We start from the raw sequence: 12,111 nt of genomic DNA, 5'->3' as shown, positions 1-12,111 counted from the left end.
ACCTCCTAGGCAGGAATGGGTTAGCTCCTTCCTCTTCCTTTCAGTTCCACCACAGGAAGTCTTTTCTTATCAAACTGAAACCCACTTGCTGAGTAGTAGGCAGAGTAAAGGGCTCTAGGTCCTGGACCCATACGGTTTCTAGGATTGCCAGGAAGAGGGTGAGGCCACTCTGGGGGGTGGATGCTTATGGCTGACAGTCGACTCCTCCCTTTTCTTGAGAGTATTTTATCATCAAGTCCTGTTGGTTCTGCCTTTCAACTATGTCTCTTGAATCTTCACCCCATTTCCACTACCACCATGCTAGTCTAAGCCACCATTGCTTCTGCTTGGGATAGTGCAGTCATGAACCAGCTGGTCTGTACACCTCCACTCTAGCCCCCAGTTCTATAGTTCCTTCTCCCCCCACACAGCTGCCTGCACTGCCGAGGCACGTTGTGACTTGGTCAGAGATGGGGGAAGGAGTGAGGAAGCTCCTGCCCCCTGATAAGACCTGAGGCTGCTGTATCCTTTTGGATAAGGCACTTATCCACTTCCTCCTTCTAGGGCCTTCGACAGCTTCACTCAGCCATATTGGTACAACAGCTTCCTCACTCATCCTCCATCTGGGGCCAAGTCTTAATGTGGCCACAGCAATGCAGCCAGTGCCGGGGGAGGGGTGGCAAATGGATCTTGGCTGAAGGGGAAGGGAGATGGGGATAAAGTGGAGTCATTCCAGGGTGTTCTGGCTCACAAGCTCTGAGATTTGCACCAGCTGTTCAATTGAAGGCAGGCCTCACTCTTTCTTGGGTGACAAGAGCTTTTGTCCAATCATTAAGACTTGATTCTAGTGGGGTCATTGCCTAGGGGATGCCTCCCCCAACTCCTCAGGCTGGTACTCTGTGGTTAACACACATGGGCACAGCACCGATCACACCGTTTAGTCATGGTCTGTTCACTGGATTTTGTCCATGAATCCCTTGAGAGTGAGGTTCCTTTCTGCAGCCCCAGGGCCTAGCCAAGAGCCCAACATGTTGTAGGCGTTGCTGACAGACAGACTGAATAGAAGCAGGCACTGAGGATGGAAGAAGCAAACGCAGGCTCACATAATGGAAAGAAAAGAAGCAATTTTGAGCAGAAAGGTCATTTTCTGTGGATGCTCAGAGGAGGAGGAGTGCCAAGTCTTACTGGCATCTCATGTCTTCCCCAAAAGCACGTTGTCAGGAAGGAACTTCAGGGGTAAAGAACACAGTCACATTTCCTTTTGCTCTATATTTTCTGATCAAACTTAACCGGCATCTTACCCTGCCCAACCACCCGGGCCATTCTGGAATCCCTTCAGCACCTCCCTTGCCCTCATAATTCACCACCTTAGCACACAGCACAAAATCTTATCCCTTTCTAGGTTAGGAGCTCCTTGAACTTTAGTCTGGGCCTTCTTCACTGCTGAATTCCCAGTGCCAAGCTCATGGTGGGCACATAATACTCACCTCAGTCATATACTTACCTTCCACCCTCCTACTGTCCTCATCTGAGTGGTATTGTACTACTGGTGTATACTGTGTAGCCCAAAATTAACTCACATTTCACTAACATTTTTAATAAATTCTCATTCTGTCCAAGGCATTGAGTGGTAAGAGATACAAAGATAACTGTCAAGGATCCTTAAAAAACTTAGTCCAGAGGGAGTTTAGACATGAACACATATAACTGCAGCAGAGGGATAGTAAAGGATGCCTTGAAAAAGGTAGAGATGATGCCTAGCTGAAGTCATTTATTTGCTCCATCATAACAACCCTATGAAATAAGTACTATTATGCCCATTTTATAAATGCAAAAACTGTGGCACAGAGTTTTAGGTAAATAGCCCAAGTTTACACAGCCAATGTGTGGCAAAACTAGGAGTCAAAGACATTCGTGCCTGAATTCATGTTCTTAACCATTGCACTACGTTGCCTTTTGTCAGAGAATGAAGAGGGGGACTTCCCTGGTGGTCCAGTGGTTAAGAATCCGTCTTGCAATGCAGGGGACGCCGGCTCGATCGATCCCTGCTTGGGGAACTAAGATCCTACATGCTGCGGGGCAACTAAGCCCAAGTGCCGCAACTACTGAGCCCACGTGGGCCACAACTACAGAGTCCACACGCTCTGGAGCCCACACACCACAGCTAGAGAGAAGCCTGAGTGACACAAGGAAAGATCCGGAGTGCCGCAACTAAGACCCAACTCAGCCAATAAAGAAATAAGAAAATGAAGGGGTTTTTAGACATAGGAAATAACATAAGCAAAGAGAGCAGCAGAAGGACATAGAGGTTAGTTATAGAGAAAGGCAAGTAGTCAACATCGGGTGTCTAAAGGGGAGGACTGGGGCATGAGAGTGGAATGGAAGGCTGGGGTCTAATCACCGGAGGTCCTTGAATATCTTAAGGAATTTGAACTTTAATACATAGGAGATGGAGAATCATAAAGACTTTTGAAGTCAGGGAATAAGATACATGGTCAATTGTGCACCAGTCTGGATTACAGTAGCTGCCTATGGATAGAAGGAACTGGAAAAGGCAGGACTTAGTGGGAAGATCAGATAGGTGGCATCTACCATCCTCTCAGTTAAAGGTGATGAGGCCTGAACCAGGGTACTGGTGGCAGGAACAAAGGAGAGAGCAGAGATTACACATCCAGTTACATCAGTAACTGGATGTGTAATCTCTGCTCTCTCCTTTGTGTAGTAGGGAGGTGTCAAAAGTGATTCAAAGCTTTGGTGGCTGGCTGGTAGGACAGTAGTATCATTACCTGAAATTGGAAACAGGTAGGATCAGATTTGGGAAGGGAGAGTTTGGTATTTAATAAAGATTCTATTCCTTGTTGGGTGTTCCTTTGGGGTCAGAGCTGGGTTGATAGTAGGCAGAGGAGTGCTGACACATTGCTGTCACCTTCCATCAGCCTGAGTCCTAGAATTTTCTCAATGAACGCTATGGCTTCATAAAGTCAAAAATTATTGAACTTCTATTATGTGCCTGGCACTGAGCTTGGCAGTGTGGAGGATATACAGAAAAATCTTCATCTTTGATGTTTCCTTGCTAAATCCTGATGCATAATCCTGTCACTAATGGTATTTTACTTTGCTTTTATCTTTCTTGAACACATAATCAAAATGTTTGTGTTCAACTCTATATAAAACACTCTAAGGGATTAAGGGAAAAAAAGGAAGTATAAGACTCAGTCCCTCCCTCTCAGAGCTTACAATTTTACTGGGAAGCAATGAGTACAAAATGAGCTGCACTCTGATTCTGAAAAGCCAGTAAGCTTACATGGGACAGGGACTTAGATCCTAGAGTCAGGGAGGCCAGCCAGGAAAATGCTGCAATAATTCGGACACGAGATAAGGGGGAGGTGAAGGCATCCCTGGCAAACAAGAATGGAAAGGGGTTCACAAGGCCTGAATTAGTCACTGAGGGTGTTGAAGAGGGAGTACTTCCATGTTGCAAGCCCAGGCAGCTGAGGCAGATAGAAGAACCCCTACTGGAATCAGGCAGCTGCACATACCGTCACACAGCATACTCTCTACACGTGTCTGCACCTTTCGCTGACACCTTGCCTGCTCACAAAATCACTTTTTATTTTCTTTATTTTGGCTGTGCCACGTGGCTTGCGGGATTTTAGTTCCCTGACCAGGGACTGAACCTGGGCCACCACAGTGAAAGCGCCGAGTCCTAAACACTAGACCTCCCGGGAATTCCCACTTTTCATTTTCATCTTTTATTTTGGGGCAGGGATTTTTCTATTTTAGAGAAGTAGATCTGAGCATCCAACCCAAGGTTCAAGTTGAATAGCTTCTCTTTTGTCAAGGGGAGAACACAGCCGTATGAGAGTAGGAAAGAAATAGACCGTGTACTGTTCCTTCCTGAAAGGATGAGGAAGAGAGGAAACTAATTTATCACTACAGATCTATGGTTAGCTTTTGATGCTGAACTTTCCCTGTCTTTTGAGACTTTTCCATACAGAAGAGTAGACAGAGGCTTTTATCTTCTCAGTAACAATTAGGACATACTTCCTTTTACCAGGTAGCTCTCAAGCACTGTAGTGGTATTAAACAGTTGAGGAGAATAATTCAGGACTGGTTCTGGTATACAAAACTCCATCTGGAGGGCAAAGGCCAGGCAGGTGACTCATCTCATTGCCCTGAATTCCATCCAAAATCCTAAAAATCAAAGCTAGAAATTCCAAACACATTTAGTGAGCACCTATTTGCCATACATTCTACTACACACAGATTGTACATCTAAAATGAGCAAAAGGATAGAAATAGAAGAGAATCTGGGGGACTTCCCTGGTGGTCCAGTGGTTATGACTCCTCGCTGCCACTGCAGGGGGCACGGGTTCAATCCTTGGTCCCGGAACTAAGACTCCGCGTGCCGCTCAGCAAGGCAAAAAAAAAAAAAAAAAAAGAATCTGGGGAAGGGTGGAAAGGAGGTGCACATTCCAAGACACCTACATAAGACTGAGAGAAACTTAACCATTACTTCCTCCCACAGCATAAGCTTTCCCCTCTACTTGGGCAGGCTGAGCTTTGAGAAGCACAGTCTAAACATCATATGGTTCATAAGAATCTATGATCACTTCAAACAAGATGTTATTTGTAAACCGTAACTCCCTCCATCCCTTCCCCGCTTGAGTGGATGGGGCAACAATCACAACAGACTCTAAGTTTCCACAAATCATTCGTTTATTAGAAAGTTCCTTTCCCTAATTTTACAGCATATATATCTCCATCATATGTGATAAAGTTAAATACAATCTGTTATGCTTGTAAGTAAGGATAGGTTATTTCTTTTTTTTTTTTTTTTTTTTTTTTTTTTAGTTTTAAAATCACTATTCTGTAAATTAAAGGAAACTGCCTCCAGGAAGGCAGAGAGGCAGCCAGAGTATGGCTCAATCTACAAGCTAATGGGAAGCAGCACAAAAATGTTAATACTGTATTATTTAAATATTTACATGGGCTGAAAGCAAAGAAAAATGAGTCCCTTCACTTCAAACAGATGATTTCATTTTCCAGTGCTAGTTATCAAAAAAGCGATGCTTCTGAATCAGATGAGGAGCACTGAACAGGCAGAAGGCTCAGTCAAGAGTCTTGTTTGCCCAGCACTTGCTTGTCATAAACTCAAAGCCTTTCTCTTTTGGAAATTGAAGAAGAAAGGCAGAACAGAGCCCTGGCCCACCTAAGAAGGGCTTGTTTTTCCTGTCAGGTGACCATCCAACCAATTCTAGCCACAGGAATAGGTAGGGATATGCCAAACAGGGAAGTACTAACTACACCAAAGAAGATGAGACCTAAAATATAAACACCTTTGGGTCAGTGTATTAACTAGGTCTGAGAGCCGGGTGAAACGCAAGAAGAGGAGGAAGAGGAATTGAGGTGGTACTTTCCCTGGTAAGTGTCATGGGAGAAAAGAAAAAAGGTATCTTTACTGCTTAAACTAAGCTGGGTAGAAGGCATGGAAACTATGAAGCAAAACAATCTGCAGAATCTATAAATGTGCTCACCTCCCAGTAAGTGGAGGAGGAAAAACTGTCCCAACTCTATCATCCTCCAGTCTACTTCTACTTCAGTTTCTAGCCATCCCAAAAGGCACATTAAAAAATTTTGTCAGAGGGGGCTAAGTACTAGGAAGGCAAATGGACTGCCTGGGACAGGCACCCCTGAAACCCAGGAATCCCCCAGGACAATCATACTGAATCTCACTGCTTCCAGAGAATAAAGCTCTTGAATCTCTCTCCTCCTCTGTGGGGTACACCTGTTTCTCTGTATAAAACAGCAAAGCAAGTAAGGGAGACTCTGTCGTAACTGAGTATCCCTCTGGCACCCCCAGCTGACTGCTGCCCATTAGTTCAAAAATTCTAGTGCTGGGGGGCACCACTTACTGCAAATTTTGTCTCTGCAAAGAATGTTAAACAATGTTCCTCTTTCTGTTTTAACAATTTTATAGTTCATAATTTCAAAAAATACATGAGCTTGATAAAATATACATGCTTAGTCATTTTTGCATCTAGCAGAAAACAAATACTTTATTTTTTTGTTTTCATTTTATAACCTTTAAAGTTTCTTAATTCAACTAGGGCAAACATATTTACACAAAGCCACCAGAACAAGGATCACTTAAAGAGCTGGATGTAAAAAATATTATTGCAGTATACTACAAATATGGAACCTTTTTTATATGAGCTACAAAAAGCAGCATTTACGTTTATAGAGTTCAGTGCAATTTTTTACATTAAAAAATCCTATAAATTAAGAAGGAAACATCAACATGACAGAAGAAAATACACCCTTCAGACACAGGAGCTCCTCTCTGGGGAAGCACATGGGTGACTCTATGTTCCGCATAGCTTCTATTCATGATAGGATCTTCTTTTCTGGGATATGCAGATGTCTCTTCTGGGATGAGGGACACGAGGACAACAGTGCCAAATGTGTGGCTGTTTTGTGTGGGAAGTGGATCGAATGACAGCCTGAGTGGCACCTGGTTCCAGGTCAGACTCCCTTTCCACTTCACCCGGGATAAATAAGGTCACCAAGGTCAAAGACACTGATAAGGCAGGACCAGATGGAAAATCCGCCGGCCAGAGAGGAAGAAAATGTTTTAAAATTTATAGACAAGTGCAGAGGATAGAAAATAGAGAGAGGAGGGGAGTATCTAAACTCAACGGTTTGGAAATGTTGCCAAAGAGGGGTGGGTAGCACTTACTGGTGTTCCCAAGCTTAGAAACACAGGAGAGGGAGGGACAAACAGAAAGGGGAAAAGGGAAAAAAATCCCTGATAGTAAACCCAAAGCAAACCTCAAATCTAAAACCACCCCTGCAAGCCAAAACTCAATTCTTTGGCTGTCAGACACTGCCCATTCCAGCTTCTACTTGCTGGTATTAATGGCTCAACACCCCAAGGGAAGATTTATGGGTCACCTTCCCTGGCCCTACCTGGGCTCCTATCCCCCAACTCATGTTCCATGGCTGGGGGGGTGCTGCAGGTCCTGACCTGAGAAGATGGGGTGAAGTAGTGGGTGAAGGTGGAGGGCAGTGGCAGCTGCTGCAGCAGGCCGGGGGGCAAGTAGGGTAGGGTAGAGGGCAGCATGTGGAACAGGGTGGAAGGTAAAGGGCCCAGGATGGATGGCTGAGGCGGGAATGATATGGATGGGATGGCTAGCTAGAAAGGTGGCAGGATGGCCAGGGATGATTGAGTGAGTGAGGTGGGATAAGGAAATGGGGGTCAGGTGGGGCTGGGGAATATGATGTACTTGGGCAAGTGGCTGGGGATGAGGGTGGGGGTGAATGCCAATGGCAGCAGCAGCTGCTGCGGCATGATGTTGTAGGATGGCATGCTGAACAGTTGTGATGGAGGTGGCAGAGGCTGTGGCCGGCTGCTGAATGTGGATGGGCTGCAAGGCTGGAGTGGCTGGGGCTAGGGCAGCTGAGGCGGGAAAGGCCTTTACTTGCTTGGCCAGAAGCTGCTGCTGGATGTGTTGCTGTGCGGCCTGCTGGAGCTTGCTGTACTTCTCCATCTCCTCGGGAGTGAAGGTGATGGGCTGGCTTTCCAGTGGGGCTAGGGAAGCATCCTCAACCCCATCAGCTGACTCAATACTAGGCTCCCCACTGGGAGGTGCATAACTGGGGAAGTGCTCAAGGTCTGATGCTATAGGCAGCAAGCTGGATTCCACAGGGCCTGGCTGACTGCCACTATCCAGGGACTCGAGGGTGTCCCCATCACTGGGGTCAGGGAGGTAGTTATGGGAGATGGATGGGTCCCCAGGATAGCAGTCAGAGTGCACTGGGGTGCCTAACGGAGCCACAGGGTGATCAGCAGTAGCTTCTTCAGACTTTGGCTCTTCTGGGGGTGGGTCTGATAAGGGGCCAGCTGTTTCCTCTGAGGAGAACTGATGTCCAAATGGGGCATCACTATTCCCTGGAGGCCCTTCTTCTGTCTCTGACTGCTCTTGCTCTTCCCCCCTTTCTAAGCCAGACTCTTCACATTTCTTGGTGTTGGGCTTTCGGGTAGCTGGGAGCTTCCCTATCAGTGGAAGGACAGGCTTATTGCCAAGAGAAGGGGGGAGCTTGGGCCCAAAATAACCTTGTGGAGGGTCCTTGAGCTTGAGCCCGGCTTTATTAGGGGTGGCCAGCACCTCCTCACTCACACTGGGTTTCCTCTCCACTTTCCTTGACTGGATCTTCTCCAGTAGCAGTTTGGCAGTGACAGAGTTCTTGTCTTCAGGGCTGCAGTCACCTTCTGACCCTCTTCCTGGGCCAGTGTTGCTGTTCTGGGAGGGTGGGCCTATCCCTTTACCATCATCTCCTCTGCCATCTTCTTTCTTCTTCTCCCCGGAACCTTCTCCCCGGCCTGATCGGAAATAGTGGGGAGACTGGGAGCGGTAGATTTTAGAGCGAATGAAGTCTCGACGACCAGAACGCCTCTCCTCAGGGCTCTCGTGACCCCACGATCCCTTCCTGGAGCCTGATCTCTGAGAAGGGCTCCGGGTGCTGCAGCTGCGGTCCCGGCTATAGCTCCGACTCCGCTGCCAGCTGTGGGCTGTGGTGCTGCGGCTTCTCCGTTTGCTCCGGCTGCGACTACAACTGCTGCTGCGGCTGCGGCCCCTGGATCTTGAGCGCTCCCTAGTATGACTCCGAGATCGGCTTCGGGACTGGCTGCAACTGAGGCTATAGTCGTCATCAGAAGATGAATATTTGTGCCGCTTGGACCGGTGCTTGGAACTGGTATAGTCTGAGTCATCAGAGTCGTGGGAGCGCTTGGAGTGCCTTCGTGATCGGTCACTATAGTCACTATAGCTGTCATCAGAGTAACTGTGTTGTCTACTATAGCAGCTCTGGTCTGAAGAAGCATCTGAGCTACTTGAGTAAGAACGCCGGGAGGAACGGCGAGAGGAATGGTGCCGGCCAGACCGTGAGCGGCTACGGGAATGCTCACTGCCCGACTCTTCTTCCTCCTCTTCCTCCTCCTCCTCCTCACTGTACTGGGATGGAGACTTCTGGTGCAGCCGGCGTGATGAAGCATCATCACTATCCTCATCTCCACTACTGGGTCGACTTCGATGGCTAGATCGGCTGCTCCGTTTGCTGCTGGCTCTCTGCTGGCAGGATGAAGCTGGAGGTTCACCTCTGTGTTTCCTCCCACCATGATCTTGGGAGCTGCCGCTGCCTCCACCTTCATCCTTCCTGCCACTGCTCCCTTCTTCAGCTGGAATGGATCTCCGCTGGGAATCATCTTGGGCTTGCCGCCGTCTTCTTGGTGGTGCAGGGCTACCACTACCAGGGGGTTCTGGTTTGGGCCCCCGTTCAGAATCTGCTGGGGCTGATGACTTATTCTTCTTTCGTTTTCGCTTCTTGCGCTTCTTAGACTTCTCCCCAGACTCTGCCTTAGAGCTTTTCTCTTCTGGGTCAGGCTTGTGTTTCCGTTTGTGTTTGCTGGATTTTTTATGTTTCTTCTTCTTTTTGTGTCGGTGGGACTTCCCAGATCGTTCTTTCTTGCTAGGAAGGCTTCTCCCTGTGTCTTCTGTCTCTGACCCATGGCTACCCCCAGGCTCCTGCTTATTCAGGCTGCTACAGGCAGACCCTGAAGCAGGTGCATCTATTCTGCCTCCTGAAGAATGTTCTACATTCTCTCCCTCCTCTTTGCTTTTATTTGGCTCACTAGGATCAAGGCTTTGGAGATGGTCCTTTGAGGAGCCTCCTATATCCTTTGGTTTTTCTGTCCCTTTAGTTCTGGCATCTTTGTTCCTTGAAAGCTTGAAGTCAAAGTACAAAGGATTACAACTGTAAGAAATGGAGGGTTCTGCCTTCGTGAAAATTAATAGTTCTGATGGCCACTGGAGGGCAGTGCTTTCATCTTTGCTTAAAACTGGAAAGAAGGGACCAGTAGGATGTTTGGGTCCCTCCTGGCTTTCTTTCCCTGCTGGAGTGGCCTGAGAGATTTCTTTAGGAGGATTAGACTCACACATTTGGATCTCTGAATCCTTCTGACTCTGACTCTCTAAACTATGCTCACTTACATCCCCTCCTGAGGCCTTCTTTGTCTCAGCTTTGCTTTCAGGCTCTGAGGGCTCAGCCACACTGCTTTCCATCTGCTGTTCAGAGACTTCACCAACTGTCTTTTCTGCTCCTTGGCTTGCTGCCACCTTGATGCAGCCTTTAGGCTTGGGAGAACTACTTTTTTTGCTGTCTAGGGCATTCTTTGGGTGTGTACTATTATCACCTTCCATTTGTTCACTGGCTCTCATAAAGAGTAGGAAAGGAAAATTAGGTTTTACTTTGCAGTGTGCTGGGGGGATGTAGTGGTAATACTCTGGCTCTGTAGCCCCAGCTCCTTCTTCTCGCTTCATTCTTTTTAACTTAGATAACGTTGAGGCAAGGGACCCTCCATCCTGAGGGTCTTCATCCTCTTTTTTACCATCGAGATTACTGCTACCATCGGAGTCTCCCACCTTCTGCAGTCCTTGGTCTGTACCCTTCTCATCAGCTTTTGTTCCATCTTCAGAGGTCCCTTCCTCTGCATGGTCCTTGAAAACTGATGCTATTGATTCGAGTTTGACAGGAGCCTTCTTGGCAAAGGAAAATGACACTCCCAATTTTTGCAATGGGGTCCCCAGATTATTCTTAATGCCAAAGCTGACGCCTTGAGAGGCTAGCCCAGGAGACTGTGCCAGTCCAGTGGTATTAGTGATTTGTACTGCAGTGAAAGGGCCTCCTTTATCTGTGGAGAATTCAGATCCCAGGCCACAAGTGGCAGTGGCACTTGTGCCACTGTTTGTCGCTGATTCTTCTTTATCATCATCTCCACCTTCTTCATCTACAGCCACTGTGGTTGGTCTGAACATGGGACCACTTCCAGGTGCACTACACAATGGTTTAGAAAAATGAAAAACAAAAAAAAGAGGTTTAGGGAACATTTCATACTTCTTTTTTTTTTTTTTTTTGGCCTCCCCACGCAGCATGTAGGATCTTAGTTCCCCAACCAGGGATCAAATCTGTACCCACTGCAGAGGAAGCATGGAGTCTTAACCACTGGACCACCAGGGAAGTCCCTCATACTTCTTATATGATACTAATCCCTATGCTTCACCATTCATCACAGGCAGATCTTAAAGACACTGAGTGGTGGTCATTCCCCAGCCCTGTGCTAACAAAAGGAACTTCCTCAGTGAGGTTAGACAAAGTCTCACACTACTAATCTACCAAGCGACATTCGCAAGGATAGTCAGTTACTGCTGTTTCTTCCTTAGCTGTCTAAAATATAAAAACTGAGGTTTACCTCTCAATTCAAATACACTATCATTACCGTCTGGTACAGCCCACCTGTCCTGTATCCATTCTCAATTCTTATTGTATCATCCTACCCATTAGTACGTTATCAAACATATGGCTGAACAACTATTCACAAAGGGTGCACAGTTCACCCTTGAATACAGGTTTGCAGGTTTGAACTGCGAGGATCCATTTATGCACAGATTTTTTTTCAATAAATACATATCACACAATCTGCGGTTGGTTGAATCCATGGATGTGGAAGTACGGAGGGTTGACTACAAAGTTATACACAGATTTTTGACTGTGTGGATGTGTGAATGTGTGTGGGGGCTGGGGGTCACTGGCACCCCTAACCTCCACGTTGTTCAAGGATCAACTGTATTTCATACAGCTAAAAAACAAAACAAAACAAAACAAAAAAACCCCCTCAATTTCTTCTGTGCTTTCAAATTTCAATTTTTAAAAACGTGCCTAGGGCTTCCCTGGTGGTGCAGTGGTTGAGAGTCCACCTGCCGATGCAGGGGACACGGGTTCGTGCGCCGGTCTGGGAAGATCCCACATGCCGCAGAGCGGCTAGGCCCATGACCCATGGGCGCTGAGCCTGTGCGTCCGGAGCCTGTGCTCCGCAACAGGAGAGGCCACAACAGTGAGAGGCCCGCGTACCGCAAACAAACAAACAAACAAACAACAACAACAAAAATGTGCCTATTCCCTGAGTTGAACACAGTCAGAAACCTCCACTGTGCTACACTATGATGGTTTGTGGTTAGGTTAGTATGTCTGTTATAGAAACTAAGAGCCTATGCCTATCTCCTGGCACCATGCCCA

General features: G+C 47.1%; 1 protein-coding gene across 6 annotated transcripts in view; it reads right to left on the bottom strand.

The window, feature by feature from the left end:
* Positions 1-4,689: 4,689 nt before the first annotated feature.
* Positions 4,690-12,111, bottom strand: part of GPATCH8 (G-patch domain containing 8) — a 101,817-nt gene continuing 94,395 nt past the window's right edge. For all 6 annotated transcript variants that reach the window (XM_081220640.1, XM_081220643.1, XM_081220641.1 and 3 more), the window contains one exon: positions 4,690-10,872. In XM_081220640.1, the coding sequence (XP_081076766.1) occupies positions 6,969-10,872 (3,904 nt within the window). In that variant the 3' untranslated portion in view covers positions 4,690-6,968. The remainder of the gene's footprint in view (positions 10,873-12,111) is intronic.

Source organism: Mesoplodon bidens, assembly GCF_964165515.1.
Source record: "Mesoplodon bidens genome assembly, chromosome: 19".
Lineage (NCBI taxonomy): Eukaryota > Metazoa > Chordata > Mammalia > Artiodactyla > Ziphiidae > Mesoplodon > Mesoplodon bidens.
Note: the sequence above shows the minus strand (reverse complement) of the source record. Positions and strands in the feature narration are given on the sequence as shown.